Source organism: Canis lupus, chromosome 13 (genome assembly GCF_011100685.1).
Source record: "Canis lupus familiaris isolate Mischka breed German Shepherd chromosome 13, alternate assembly UU_Cfam_GSD_1.0, whole genome shotgun sequence".
NCBI lineage: Eukaryota > Metazoa > Chordata > Mammalia > Carnivora > Canidae > Canis > Canis lupus.
The window spans coordinates 59,430,676-59,446,977 of NC_049234.1; the positions used below are offsets into that span (position 1 = coordinate 59,430,676).

The window sequence follows — 16,302 nt, forward strand, 5'->3', positions numbered from 1 at the left end:
AAACAAAATGATAAGGCAAACATGGCATTGATATATTCTTGTGTTTAAAAAGTTTATGGAGGGACACCTGGATGGCTCAGTGGTTGAGCATCTGCCTTCCGCTCAGGGCGTGATCCCGGGGTCCCGGATCGAGTCCTGCAACGGGCTCTCCTCAGGAAGCCTACTTCTCCCTTCCATAGAGGCTATGTCTCTGCCTCTCTCCCTGTGTCTCTCATAAAATAAAAAATAATAAAATAAAATTAAATAAATAAAATAAAATAAAATAAAAATATAAGATAAATAAAATAAAATAAAATATAAAAAATTTAAGGAAAATGAACCAGGACAGAAAATCAAGAATTAAAAATAGGACAAACATCTGTTTCAACCAACAGTTTTCTTAGTTGCTAATTAGTAGCCTACTCTAATCAACGTATGTTTAATGGTATATAAAATTATTCTAAGTATTTTACATATATTAAGTTATTTAATCTTCACAACCATATGGCCTAGACATTAACCACATTTTACAGAAGACATTTAGGCATGGAGAGGCTAAGTTCTTATAGCAACCACACTGAAAGTGAAACAGAAAAACACATTCATAAACTTTAAAAATTTCTGTTGGACTTACCATTCTCTCAATCTGATGACTCCTTTCTATAAACTCTCTTGAGCTTTTTATTCCATAATTTTCTTTATATTTTATATTTGTGACTTCAAAAGAGGCAAGGTAATAGAATGACTTATCATCTGAAAGGTAAACATAAACAAAAGATTCATGCTTAAATATAATCAGTTTCTTGTTCTCCAACCCCAGGAAATAGGTTTACTATAGTGCAGTTTATTTCTTCTTGGTACAAGAGTAATTGTGGACATTTAAAAAATATTTTGTAGCTTTGTCACTGTATCCAGCTAAAATAGAAAATTCAGGCCTCCAAATACACTTTCAGAATACCTTATTTAAGTGTTTATGCATATCAGAATTTTCATACAAAATTGGACGTGCAATATGGAAAATAAATATTGAAAGGGATTGCTGAAAGTCATGCAAAAATTGTCAATTTCCCCCAAAGAATTATGATATATACATCTTAGATAAGCTGTATTATAAAGATACATTGAGCAGGTTATCAATTTTTTCCATGTCACCAATAAGTATTAGTATTTATTGTTTTCACCTCTCAATTCTCAGCAATGTACATACGACTAAAACTGCCATTGTCAAGGAAAACAGATCATAATAATGGTCTTTTCTTTTTAAAAAAAAAAAAAAATCTTGATTGTTTTGCAGCCTTAATCATATTCCCTGAAACCCCATCTTAGGCTTTGTGGAGTCATTTTCCAACTTTCTTCCTCCCTGGCCACACCTCTTCAGGGAAGTTGGAGAACTTTTTTTTTTTTTTTTTTTTTTTATTGGTGTTCAATTTACTAACATACAGAATAACACCCAGTGCCCGTCACCCATTCACTCCCACCCCCCGCCCTCCTCCCCTTCTACCACCCCTAGTTCGTTTCCCAGAGTTAGCAGTCTTTACAAAGTTCTGTCTCCCTTTCTGATATTTCCCACCCATTTCTTCTCCCTTCCCTTATTTTCCCTTTCACTATTATTTATATTCCCCAAATGAATGAGAACATATAATGTTTGTCCTTCTCCGACTGACTTACTTCACTCAGCATAATACCCTCCAGTTCCATCCACGTTGAAGCAAATGGTGGGTATTTGTCATTTCTAATAGCTGAGGAATATTCCATTGTATACATAAACCACATCTTCTTTATCCATTCATCTTTCGTTGGACACCGAGGCTCCTTCCACAGTTTGGCTATAGTGGCCATTGCTGCTAGAAACATCGGGGTGCAGGTGTCCCGGCGTTTCATTGCATTTGTATCTTTGGGGTAAATCCCCAACAGTGCAATTGCTGGGTCGTAGGGCAGGTCTATTTTTAACTGTTTGAGGAACCTCCACACAGTTTTCCAGAGTGGCTGCACCAGTTCACATTCCCACCAACAGTGTAAGAGCGTTCCCTTTTCTCCGCATCCTCTCCAACATTTGTTGTTTCCTGCCTTGTTAATTTTCCCCATTCTCACTGGTGTGAGGTGGTATCTCATTGTAGTTTTGATTTGTATTTCCCTGATGGCAAGTGATGCAGAGCATTTTCTCATATGCATGTTGGCCATGTCTATGTCTTCCTCTGTGAGATTTCTGTTCATGTCTTTTGCCCATTTCATGATTGGATTGTTTGTTTCTTTGGTGTTGAGTTTAATAAGTTCTTTATAGATCTTGGAAACTAGCCCTTTATCTGATATGTCATTTGCAAATATCTTCTCCCATTCTGTAGGTTGTCTTTGAGTTTTGTTGACTGTATCCTTTGCTGTGCAAAAGCTTCTTATCTTGATGAAGTCCCAATAGTTCATTTTTGCTTTTGTTTCTTTTGCCTTCGTGGATGTATCTTGCAAGAAGTTACTATGGCCGAGTTCAAAAAGGGTGTTGCCTGTGTTCTTCTCTAGGATTTTGATGGAATCTTGTCTCACATTTAGATCTTTCATCCATTTTGAGTTTATCTTTGTGTATGGTGAAAGAGAGTGGTCTAGTTTCATTCTTCTGCATGTGGATGTCCAATTTTCCCAGCACCATTTATTGAAGAGACTGTCTTTCTTCCAATGGATAGTCTTTCCTCCTTTATCGAATATTAGTTGCCCATAAAGTTCAGGGTCCACTTCTGGATTCTCTATTCTGTTCCACTGATCTATGTGTCTGTTTTTGTGCCAGTACCACACTGTCTTGATGACCACAGCTTTGTAGTACAACCTGAAATCTGGCATTGTGATGCCCCCAGATATGGTTTTCTTTTTTAAAATTCCCCTGGCTATTCGGGGTCTTTTCTGATTCCACACAAATCTTAAAATAATTTGTTCTAACTCTCTGAAGAAAGTCCATGGTATTTTGATAGGGATTGCATTAAACGTGTATATTGCCCTGGGTAACACTGACATTTTCACAATATTAATTCTGCCAATCCATGAGCATGGAACATTTTTCCATCTCTTTGTGTCTTCCTCAATTTCTTTCAGAAGTGTTCTATAGTTTTCAGGGTATAGATCCTTTACATCTTTGGTTAGGTTTATTCCTAGGTATCTTATGCTTTTGGGTGCAATTGTAAATGGGATTGACTCCTTAATTTCTCTTTCTTCAGTCTCATTGTTAGTGTATAGAAATGCCACTGACTTCTGGGCATTGATTTTGTATCCTGCCACGCTACCGAATTGCTGTATGAGTTCTAGCAATCTTGGGGTGGAGACTTTTGGGTTTTCTATGTAGAGTATCATGTCATCGGCGAAGAGGGAGAGTTTGACTTCTTCTTTGCCAATTTGAATGCCTTTAATGTCTTTTTGTTGTCTGATTGCTGAGGCTAGGACTTCCAGTACTATGTTGAATAGCAGTGGTGAGAGTGGACATCCCTGTCTTGTTCCTGATCTTAGGGGAAAGGCTCCCAGTGCTTCCCCATTGAGAATGATATTTGCTGTGGGCTTTTCATAGATGGCTTTTAAGATGTCGAGGAATGTTCCCTCTATCCCTACACTCTGAAGAGTTTTGATCAGGAATGGATGCTGTATTTTGTCAAATGCTTTCTCTGCATCCAATGAGAGGATCATATGGTTCTTGGTTTTTCTCTTGCTGATATGATGAATCACATTGATTGTTTTACGGGTGTTGAACCAGCCTTGTGTCCCAGGGATAAATCCTACTTGGTCATGGTGAATAATTTTCTTAATGTACTGTTGGATCCTATTGGCCAGTATCTTGTTGAGAATTTTTGCATCCATGTTCATCAGGGATATTGGTCTGTAATTCTCCTTTTTGGCGGGGTCTTTGTCTGGCTTTGGAATTAAGGTGATGCTGGCTTCATAGAACGAATTTGGAAGTACTCCATCTCTTTCTATCTTTCCAAACAGCTTTAGGAGAATAGGTATGATTTCTTCTTTAAACGTTTGATAAAATTCTCCTGGGAAGCCATCTGGCCCTGGACTCTTGTGTCTTGGGAGGTTTTTGATGACTGCTTCAATTTCCTCCCTGGTTATTGGCCTGTTCAGGTTTTCTATTTCTTCCTGTTCCAGTTTTGGTAGTTTGTGGCTTTCCAGGAATGCGTCCATTTCTTCTAGATTGCCTAATTTATTGGTGTATAGCTGTTCATAATATGTTTTTAAAATCGTTTGTATTTCCTTGGTGTTGGTAGTGATCTCTCCTTTCTCATTCATGATTTTATTAATTTGAGTCTTCTCCCTCTTCTTTTTAATAAGGCTGGCTAATGGTTTATCTATCTTATTAATTCTTTCAAAGAACCAACTCCTGGTTCTGTTGATCTGTTCCACAGTTCTTCTGGTCTCGATTTCGTTGAGTTCTGCTCGAATCTTTATTAACTCCCTTCTTCTCTTGGGTGTAGGATCTATTTGCTGTTTTTTCTCTAGCTCCTTTATGTGTAAGGTTAGCTTTTGTATTTGAGTTCTTTCCAGTTTTTGAATGGATGCTTGTATTGCGATGTATTTCCCCCTTAGGACTGCTTTTGCTGCATCCCAAAGATTTTGAACGGTTGTATCTTCATTCTCATTAGTTTCCATGAATCTTTTTAATTCTTCCTTAATTTCCTGGTTGACCCTTTTATCTTTTAGCAGGATGGTCCTTAACCTCCATGTGTTTGAGGTCCTTCCAAACTTCTTGTTGTGATTTAGTTCTAATTTCAAGGCATTATGGTCCGAGAATATGCAGGGGACAATCCCAATCTTTTGGTATCGGTTCAGACCCGATTTGTGACCCAATATGTGGTCTATTCTGGAGAAAGTTCCATGTGCGCTTGAGAAGAATGTGTATTCAGTTGAGTTTGGATGTAAAGTTCTGTAGATATCTGTGAAATCCATCTGGTCCAGTGTATCATTTAAAGCTCTCGTTTCTTTGGAGATGTTTTGCTTAGAAGACCTATCGAGTATAGAAAGAGCTAGATTGAAGTCACCAAGTATAAGTGTATTATTATCTAAGTATTTCTTCACTTTGGTTAATAATTGATTTATATATTTGGCAGCTCCCACATTCGGAGCATATATATTGAGGATTGTTAAGTCCTCTTGTTGAATAGATCCTTTAAGTATGATATAGTGTCCCTCTTCATCTCTCACTACAGTCTTTGGGGTAAATTTTAGTTTATCTGATATAAGGATGGCTACCCCTGCTTTCTTTTGAGGACCATTCGAATGGTAAATGGTTCTCCAACCTTTTATTTTCAGGCTGTAGGTGTCCTTCTGTCTAAAATGAGTCTCTTGTAGACAGCAAATAGATGGGTCCTGCTTTTTTATCCAGTCTGAAACCCTGCGCCTTTTGATGGGGTCATTAAGCCCGTTCACATTCAGAGTTACTATTGAGAGATATGAGTTTAGTGTCATCATGATATCTATTCAGTCTTTGTTTTTGTGGACTGTTCCACTGAACTTCTTCTTAAAGGGGAATTTTAAGAGGCCCCCTTAAAATTTCTTGCAGAGCTGGTTTGGAGGTCACATATTCTTTCAGTTGCTGCCTGTCTTGGAAGCTCTTTATCTCTCCTTCCATTTTGAATGAGAGCCTTGCTGGATAAAGTATTCTTGGTTGCATGTTCTTCTCATTTAGGACCCTGAATATATCCTGCCAGCCCTTTCTGGCCTGCCAGGTCTCTGTGGAGAGGTCTGCTGTTACCCTAATACTCCTCCCCATAAAAGTCAGGGATTTCTTGTCTCTTGCTGCTTTAAGGATCTTCTCTTTATCTTTGGAATTTGCAAGCTTCACAATTAAATCTCGAGGTGTTGAACGGTTTTTATTGATTTTAGGGGGGGATCTCTCTATTTCCTGGATCTGAATGCCTGTTTCCCTTCCCAGATTAGGAAAGTTTTCAGCTAGAATTTGTTCAAATACATATTCTGGCCCTCTGTCCCTTTCGGCGCCCTCGGGAACCCCAATTAAACGTAGGTTTTTCTTCCTCAGGCTGTCGTTTATTTCCCTTAATCTATCTTCATGGTCTTTTAATTGTTTGTCTCTTTTTTCCTCAGTTTCCCTCTTTGCTATCAACTTGTCTTCTAGGTCACTCACTCGTTCTTCCACCTCGTTAACCCTCGTCGTTAGGACTTCTAGTTTGGATTGCATCTCATTCAATTGATTTTTAATTTCTGCCTGATTAGCTCTAAATTCTGCAGTCATGAAGTCTCTTGAGTCCTTTATACTTTTTTCTAGAGCCACCAGTAGCTGTATAATAGTGCTTCTGAATTGGCTTTCTGACATTGAATTGTAATCCAGATTTTGTAACTCTGTGGGAGAGAGGACTGTTTCTGATTCTTTCTTTTGAGGTGAGGTTTTCCTTCTAGTCATTTTGCTCAGTGCAGAGTGGCCAAAAGCAAGTTGTATTGGGAAAAAGAGAAAAAGAGAGGAGAGAAAGAAGGAAAGAAAAGAGAAAGAGAAAAAAAAGGGAAGAAAAAGAAAAAAAAAACGAAAAAAAAAAAAAAGAAGAAAAAGAGAAAGAAAAAGAAAGGAGAAAAAAAGGGGGTGGGGGAAGGAAACAAATCAAAAAGCAAAACAAAACAAAAACAAAAACAAAAACAAACAAAAAAAGAACCACGGGGGAGTATCTTCTGATTCTGTGTACTTTAAGTCCCTTGGCTTCTCCTGGAACTTGTCCGTCCAGCTGGTGTTCTGGGGGAGGGGCCTGCTGTGCTGATTCTCAGGTGTTAGCAGTTGGGGGAGCTGCTGTGCCCCTGCCTGGTGCAGGGCTCAGTGGGGGTTGTTTACCCCGTGAGGCCGCAGGAGGAACAGCCCCAGTGGCGGGGCAGCTCTGGAAACCTGGATTCAGCTCCGGAGCTCTCCGTCTGCAGGGCCTGGAGGCTCCCGGGCGGGGCCGCTGATCTGCTCAGCTGGGGCAGGAGCGTCCTCGCTGTCCTGGGCCCTCCCGGCCTCTGCCTGTCCCGGGGGAGGCCGGATCCTGGGCTGTGTCCCGGCGCCCTGTGCTCCGGGGCCTGCGCTGGTGGATTCGCGCTCCCGCCCCGCAGCCCCCTCCGCGGAGCCGCCGCCCAAGCCCCCCCGAGCTGCTCCTGGAACCGCGCAGGCCCCTCCGCACGGAGCCTCTTCCTCTGCCCGAGCCCCCCGAGCTGCTCCCGGGGCCGCGCAGCCCCCTCCGCGGAGCCGCCGCCCGAGCCCCTTCAGCTGCTCCATGTCCCGCCGGGTCCCGCCGTGCGCGCTGCAGCCCTTAGGGAGCTCGGCGCACTCTCCTGGGCGCGCAGTTGCTGTTACTGTCCCCGGGAGCCCGAGGGCATCCCCGCCCTCCCGGGTCCTGCTCCACCTCCCTGGAGCTCCTTTCCCCCGGGAAGGTCGGTGCAGCTCCTGCGTCTCCGGGACGGGGCTCTCCTGTCCTGGGGACACTCACCCCGGCCTCAGCCCGGCTCCTCGCGGGGCCCCTCCCCCTTGGAGGCCTTTGTTCCTTTATTTCTTTTTCCCCGTCTTCCTACCTTGATAGATGCGCGAACTCTTCTCACTGTAGCGTTTCAGCTGGTCTCTCTTTAAATCTCAGGCCGAATTCATAGATTTTCAGGATAATTTGAAGGTTTTCTAGGTAGTTTGGTGGAGACAGGTGATTTGGGGACCCTACTCTTCCACCATCTTGCTCCTCCCAAGTTGGAGAACTTTTTATTTCTACTTCTATCCTAAGCCTTCCACTGTTCTATCCTTATCCTAATCATGTTAAATAACCTGTTCTGGGTGATCCTAACAGTGATCAACTATTTGCTGATGTTAGAAGATCACTTGGGGTGGGATGCCTGGGTGGTTCAGTTGGTTAAGCGCCTGCCTTCAGTTCAGGTTATGATCCCCGAGGGCCATTTAAATTCAAATTTTCAAGTTTATTTGAGCAGATAGCGATTCCAGTTGGGTAGCACCAACCCTAAAGTCATTAGGAGCCATCCATCAACAGGAGTGAGAAGAGATTTATATAGAGAAGATGCAGAAACAAAGCAAAGAGATCATTTGATTGCCTATAGCTTAAGCAGTTGCCTTATATTGGTTTTGGGGGAAAAAAGGCATATGAAACTCAGCACATGTGATTTGTCTTTATTCTAAAAATTAAGCTGTTCACTCTTTCTCATTTTTTTAAAGATTTATTTATTTATTCATGATAGAGAGAAAGAGAGAGAGAGAGAGGCAGAGACATAGGCAGAGGGAGAAGCAGGCTCCATGCAGGGAGCCTGATGTGGGACTTGATCCCGGGACCTCAGGATCACGCCCCGGGCCAAAGGCAGGAGCTAAACCGCTGAGCCACCCAGGGATCCCCCACTCTTTCTCATTTTAAAAATTATATCGCGGGCAGCCGGGTGGCTCAGCGGTTTAGCGCCGCCTTCAGCCCAGGGCATGATCCTGGAGACCTGGGATCGAGTCCCAGGTCAGGCTCCCTGAATGGAGCCTGCTTCTCCCTCTGCTGTGTCTCTGCCTTTCTCTCTCTATGTCTCTCATGAGTCAATAAATAAAATCTTTAAAAAAAATAAAATTATATCGTTTTTAAGATTTTTATTTATTTGTTTGAAAGAAAGCACTAGTCGGGGGAGGGGCAGAGAAAAGGAAGAAGCTGACTCCCCACTGAGCAGGGAGCTGGATCCCAGGACTCTGGGATCATGACCTGAACTGAAGGCAGACACTTAGCCAACTGAGCTACTCAGGTGCCCCAAAACTATATTGCTTTTAGATGTGTCTATCCATGTAATAATGCATATTGCAAACCTCACTGGCTGCAAACATGTAACACTGAACTCAATACTGGAGCAAACAATAATTTAACATCAATAAGAGATTAGTAATTAAAATTTTACTATCATGCAAATAGCATTTTTTAAACAAGAGGGAATTTTAAGATACTAAGTCATAGAGGACTTAGGCAATAGAAATGTGACCTGGATACTTACCCTCAACAACAAAATGAGTAACAATACCAATTGCAATTCCTATGATTGCTACAATTGCCAATGTGAAAAGAGCTAGACGTATAGGATCCCAAAATTGCTGTCTTCTTTGATATTCAACCCGTGGGTAATCGGCTTCTGAAAATTCAACTGGTCTGTGATAATAGGAATAAATAGTAAGACAATAAGAAAGTCATATGGTTTCACTATATGTCCATTTGTTATGTTCCTTTAAGAAAATAGTTCATAATGCTAACTAACAATAGAATACTTAGATCTTGAAAAGAACACAAGGTTTTAATTTGTATGCACTTTCCCAATACCCCAATCACAATATAAATTTTGATTAAAGTTTTACCAATGTTGACATTCAAGTGAGAATATCTTCCTACAGCATTTTGTCTGACATATTGGCAATTTGAAATTTGGATGGTGGAACACAGACTCACTTATTAAAAAGGTAATTTATAAATAACATTCATAATAATTTATAAATAACATATTTTAATAAGGGAGTTTCTAGCAATGGAGTTATATAATAATCTTATCAGTTCTACTTGATTAAAAATAAAAATCTTAATATGAATTCTTTTTTAATGACCTTAAAAGTTTTCTTAATGATTTGTTTTAAAAATAGCAATATTATTTTTGAAGACCTGATCATGGTTCTTTGCATTTTATTAGCACCTCCCAAAGAAATCACAAATTGTGAATTATAGTCCCCAAGAAGACTATTTCCACTTGACTTTTACCTGTCTCTACTCATGTACTACTTCCCCACTAAAATATCTTAAACCATTGAAATTATCTTTCTCCAACTTGAAAGTTGGTATTTATCTACTTTATTTTCCAAATTCCTCTCAACATTTAATATCTTCAAAGTAAGATATTTTTATTAGTTTTCATATTTTTAATTTTATCTAACAATATTTGTTATAAGCTTTATTCATTAAACAAGATAATAAAAACAACTGTTAAGGTTGGCACCACACAGCCCAGAATTAACAAAGATTTATTCATATCTACATTTACAATACCTCCTTCCTCACCCTATTCGAAGTCTCCATATACAAATCTATGGTATTAAGTATTCTTGATGATTGAGTTTGTGGATATTTTGGTTGCTGCATTTTTTTTTCTCTTCCTTTTTTCCTAAAAAGGAAAATTTGGCTGCTTTTACCTGAGCCCTTAAAGATGCAAGAAATGACAAGAATCAAATTCTGTCAAATTTGGGGAGTTATAGCCACACTCTAAGTCATGATAACATTGCATCATGGTAAAGAAGACTTTTTTTTATTCCTGACATAAATGTTTCTGCTTTTTGAATAAATGAACGATGAATGAAAGGCACACCCTCTAGATCCTAGATCTGAAAAATCATTGGCATACAAAAGCTAAAGAATTTTGAGACCCAACTGTTGTTCCAATTCAAAAGGATGATCCAGGAGGATCTTGAGCTACCTTCTCTCACTGACACACAGAATTCACAGCTACATATGGAACACTGTACTCTGAAAAAACCTGAAAACTACTTGAGTGAGTACTGCACATTAGAAAGCGAGAGGGAAACCACATTAAAGTGGGTAGGAGAAGCTGAGATATCATCTCACCATAAACCCTACCCTTGGCAGGGGGGACCTACAATTGGGAAGGAACTAAAAACCTGGAGCTTCTCCTTTAGAAGCAAAGGTTTGAGTCCCACATTGAGCACCCCAACTTTGAAAACTGGAGTGACAAGATCCCAGAGCATCTAGCTTTGAAAACCAGGGAGGCTCACCTTCACAAGACCCATGAGTTTGTAGCAAACTGAGAATGGCTGTGAAAGGGCTCCCCAGGAACTCCCCTGCCCCAGGGCCCAGCTATTTCATTCTTTCCATTTAACTCAGGTAGATACAGCAGACCAACTACATTATCCCTGGCCAATAAGATGTACATAAAAAAGTTCAATCTTATACCTTTCTCTGCAGACAGACTCACAAATGCCCTGATGAAAAGAACAAACATAACCTCTAATACATCCCCCCTCCATCATGCCACTTGTGTAGATGAACAATTAAGTCTTGGAGTTATGTCTTCTAGAAGCAGGCTCTTTGATGAGAGCCTGTAATCAGCACTGTAATCAGACCTAAATAAACAGGTGAGAAAGCATGCCAACTCTCAAAACGAGTTGTAATAAGCTCTATGATTACTATATCCAAGATGGCTCACTGTTGCACATATGACATTTATCAGAGAGTTCAGTCTTACACTTTAAGGTAAAGTTAAATAAACTTTATTTAAGCAATTGAAATGGAGTTGCTTTTCTCCACTTTTACAGAACTTTTCTTAAAATGGAGGCTTTTATAACAAATTAATTGAGGTTCTAACTAATGTAGTTTAAGTAGAATTATGCAGAAAGAAGTAGGCCATTTTTATTATATATTTGCACATTGAATGGCATGAGTGCCTTTTTGTTAGGCAGAATGGGGAGATTATTGTATGATTAAGATATCTCCCACTTCCTCAGACTTCGGCCTCCATACATAGTTTAGATTATTGGTCTTAATGTGAGAATCAGTGAAACAAAGCTGTTCAAAAACCATGATATCACGATATATGGAAAAATTATAGTATTTTTGACTAGATTAAGGAATAATGAATTAAAAATAAATCATAAAAATGAAGATAGCCCATTTGTGCATAAATTATTCTTATTCCAGAATTCTAAAAGTTAATTCATTTGTATCCTTTTAAAGAGTTAAACTGAAATATATGTAAGCAGGGACACCTGGGTGGCTCAGCGGTTGAGTGTCTGCCTTTGGCTCAGGGCCTGATCCCAGGGTCTGGGGATCGAGTCCCGCATCAGGCTCCTACGGGAGCCTGACTCTCACTCTGCCTATGTCTGCCTCTCTCTCTCTGTCTCTCATGAATAAATAAATAAAATCTTTCCTAAAAAAAAAAAAGAAAGAAATATATGTAAGCATATATGGCTCAAGTGGACTGTACCAGTCACAAGAGGACACTTACATGATGAGAGATCTCCCCAAGCTAGAGTAAAACTTCTATACTTGCTTAATCACCAAAAATAGCTATTAGATATTATCTAGATGGAATAAAGAGTCGATGGCAAAAGGGTTAATTTTTATTTTTTTATTTTTATTTTTTTTAAGATTTAATTTATTTATTCATGAGCGACAGAGAAGAGAGAGAGAGAGGCAGAGACACAGGCAGAGGGAGAAGCAGGCCCCATGCAGGGAGCCTGACATGGGACTCAATCCTGGGTCTCCAGGATCACGCCCTGGGCTGCAGGGGGTGCCAAACCACTGTACCACCAGGGCTGCCCAAAAGGGTTAATTTTTAAATTAATAATTAGGATTTATTTTCTTCCTGTCACTTTGCTTGATAGAGTTAAGCCAATAATTTGAGACACTTTGTAGTATGTGTTTTGAAACAGTACCCTGCCTCTTTTTAAACTTTAATCTGTTTTAGTTAATTCAGTTATGAAATTGGGATTTGAACCAGTTCATTACTGAAATACATTGACATTGCTTTTCCCATTCCTAGACTTCATATTACAGTTGATGTGTGTGTGTGTACCTATGTGTGTGCTTGATTTTCTAAATTTATGTCACTGGAAAGCATTTATGCTATTACTGAATAATTATTTGTTGGTTTAGCATTGGTGTTGCTGTTGCTGTTACATTGATAGACCAATTCTCAGCTTCTCAGAGCTAATATATATGTAGTAGGCATTTAATAATAACTAACAGATATTATATAAATGAAATTTCTCTATTATTTATACTGTATATATAAATATAGTATTTTATTTGTTGATGCAGAGGCAAAGCTTAGTTTATGCCTCGTAAACTCACTTCTTATCTATGTTCTCTGAACTTCCATAGACTAGACGTTTTCTCAGTACTTTTTTTCTCTCATAGTCTTACTATGTGACTCTTAAGTTCATGGTTAAAGGTCCCAAAACTACATTATCACATTATCATATGTGGCAATAAGCTTATTGATATATAATATATGTCAAGTATATCTAGACAAGGCTCTGCTTCTACTAAATTTGGAACATACCCAGAGCCACATGATGTATAATCTGGTCAGCAGGATTGTTATATGCTCTTTTGTTATACTTAATTCAATTCTATTTAAGAAACGTTTATTATGTGCCTAATATATTCCCAGCAGTGGAGATACAAGAACTTAAAAAAAATACACTTTGTATCCAAGGGGTTTATGGAAGAGTTGAAATATATAAAATAGTAAGATCAATACAGTGTTATAAGAAAAATAATAGATATACCAAGTACAATGATAAGTAAACATGAAGGATTGAATAATGTAACGGGAAAGGGACAGAAATGTATACAGAAAAGACTTCTTAGAAGATATGACAACTGAGCAGGCCCTTGAAGGTCAAGAGCATTCTGTAACACCTGATAGTGGTTAAATATATCCTGTTCCTCTTTACACCTTGCTTGCAAGCAGAACAATGTTTCATTATCATAAAAGCACCTTTTTAAACAGGAATATGATGACAGAATTTACTTGGAAGTCAAAGAAAACTCACCAATGAATAGTATTTTTCACTATCACTCATATAAAAATTTGATGAAATCAACAAAAGAAAATGATTCATGTATTTTGGATAGAGGATGAGAAGTAAGAAGAGTTAAAGAGATTTGGGAGAACCATATTAATGGCTTAATCTAATTCAGTTCAGCTAATGGTAGTGCAATTCTTTTTGGGAAATCTCTTTTTATGGGAAGACTTGGCAATACCAGAAAATATGAATCAAAACACTGACAAGGGGTGCCTGGGTGGCTCAGTGGTTGAGCATATGCCTTTGGCTCAGGTTGTGATTCTGGGGTCCTGGAATCAAATCCCACATCAGGCTCCCTAGGGGAGACTGTTTCTCCCTCTACCTATGTCTCTATCTCTCTCTGTGTGTCTCCCATGAATAAATAAATAAAATCTTTTTTAAAAATTGACAAAATGTTGGATGGTAAAAAAAGAAGAGCTCGTTGTGTTGTTGCAGCATTAAAAAAGATACAATCATTTGTGGATGGACACGAGTTGCGTACATAATTTGGCTATTGTAAATAATACTGCAATAAACATAAGGGTGCATATATATTTTTGGATTAGTGTGTTTTTGTTTTCTTTGGGTGAATACTCAGTAGTGGGATTGTTATTTCTATTTTTAATTTTTGAGGAATCTCCCTACTGTTTCCCAGTGTCTGCATCAATTAACATTTCTTCCAATGGTGCATGTGAGTTCCTTTTTCACACTTCCTTTCCAACACTTATTTTTTGTCTTTTTTATTTTCACCATTCTGACAGGTATAATGTGATATCTCATGGTAGTTTCTTGATTTGTGTTTCTGTGTTTAGTGATGTTGAACATCTTTCATGCGTCTATTCGTATGTCTTTGGAAAATGTCTATTCAGATCCTTTGCCCATTTTTTAATCAAATTGTGGGGGGGTTTTGTTGTTGAGTTTGTTTGTTTTTTTGGTATTGAGTTGTATAAGTTTTTTATCTACTTTAGATTTTAAACTCTTATCATTAGTGGATAAGAAAGATGTGTATATGTGTGTGTGTGTCTGTGTGTATAATGGAATATTTTGCAGCCATAAAAAAGAATAAGGTTGTGTTATTTGTGATAACATGGATGGACCTAAAGGGTATTATGCTAAATGAAATAAGTCAGACTGAGAAAGATAAATACCTTATGATTTCACTCAGATGTGGAATCTAAAAAACAAAACAAATGAATAAATAGAAAAACATTAAGAGGAATTGAACTTATAGAGAATTGATGGTTAGCAGGGGGAAGTGGGTTGGGCAAAATGAGTGAAGGGGAGTGGGAGATACAGGCTTCCAGTTATATGAATAAGTCATTGGAATAAAAGACACTGCATTGGGAATATAGCCTATGATACTATTCTAATAGTGTTGCATGGTAATAGATGGTAGCTACACTTATGGTGAGGATAGCATGATGTACAGAGAAGTTGATTCACTATACTGTACACCAGAAATTACTGTAACATCATATATCAACTATATTTAAGTTAAAAATTAAGTCAATCAACAATATAGTCATTTTAGTGATGACATGTGTTTTCATAAGGCAAAATTTGTTTTGATAAGAATTTTTAAGACTAGGAACATAAATAAAAGAACTCTGGCAAGAAATGCCCTTGGTTTTGTTCAAAAAGCACATGAGAGCATATATTAAAAATGTAGTCATAGTAAGTGACTACAGCAGCATAAAGAACTAGCAAAGTGGTGGGAAACTAGAAGAATTATGAATATGAGTTAGTCATCAAAATTAGCTTCCCTATCAACTAGACATGACTGATTTGGCAGGAAATGGAGAAGGGCAAAGTTGCAGAGTGTGGGCAGAAATTGGATAGCACCCTGCTTCTATACTGTAATGTATAATAGTTCTATAAATTGCAGGGGGACGGGTATGTTAATCCCATTAAATCCGATTACATAATGCAATGTAATATAAAAGCATATAGGACATTCTAGGATATTGATGATAAGAATTTCATGGGCTTTCCAAACTGCCTTTAAAAAATTTTTGTAGACCTATGATTTTTAGATACAGCATAAGATCTATCCCCCTTTATAGCTTATCTTCAAAATTATGTTTGCCATCTTCTAAGCACCCAAAGGCAACCTCCCCCCATACTATCATATTAGCAATGGTAGCTCCACCTCTGTGAAAGCAGCTACATGAGCAACAATATTTAGTAATTTAATTTAATTCTTACAAATACGGGTAACTTTTTGTGTATCCTTCAAAAATACACCAGGTTCCTCAAAATCTTTCATTTTCTAGATAACTACAAAAATTGCATGAGAATGATCACACATTTTCTGCCTGAAAAAGATTTTATGGTTATTATAATTGCCAAGCACACTATTAATATGGCAACTTTGACTTCATTCATTCGGTCAACATACCTTCATAGAGCATCTACTTGTTTCAGGCACTATTTTAGGTGGTAAGGATATAGCAGGACTGAAGACATATTGTCTGTCCTCACATCTCCTGGTGAGGAAGACAGACAGTGAACAACACATAAACTATGAATAAATGCAAATTGTCAGGTAAGAGAATAGAGAATGCATGGAGGTAGGGTAGATTAAGGCAATCAGAGGAGACCTCTCTGCAAAGATGACACCAAGCAGATACAACAAAGTGAAAGACTAAGTCATGCAACTGTCTGAGAAAAGTACTATAAGCAAAAGGAACAGTAAGTATGAGCGTCCTGAAGTGGGAGCAGGTTTGATATGTTGACAGAAGAGTGAGAAGGTCAATGTGACCAGTATGAAGTGAGCAAGCAGAAGAGAGAAG

At 38.5% G+C, this 16,302-nt stretch overlaps 1 protein-coding gene across 1 annotated transcript in view; it reads right to left on the bottom strand.

Annotated features, from left to right (window-relative positions):
• The window catches only part of LOC482174 (transmembrane protease serine 11F), a 100,683-nt gene that overhangs the window by 40,887 nt on the left and 43,494 nt on the right, over nucleotides 1-16,302 (bottom strand). Inside the window, exons 3-4 of the mRNA XM_038556211.1 lie at nucleotides 8,941-9,092; nucleotides 614-732 (exon numbers count right to left, since the gene is read on the bottom strand). Coding sequence (XP_038412139.1) covers nucleotides 614-732; nucleotides 8,941-9,092 — 271 coding nt within the window. The remainder of the gene's footprint in view (nucleotides 1-613; nucleotides 733-8,940; nucleotides 9,093-16,302) is intronic.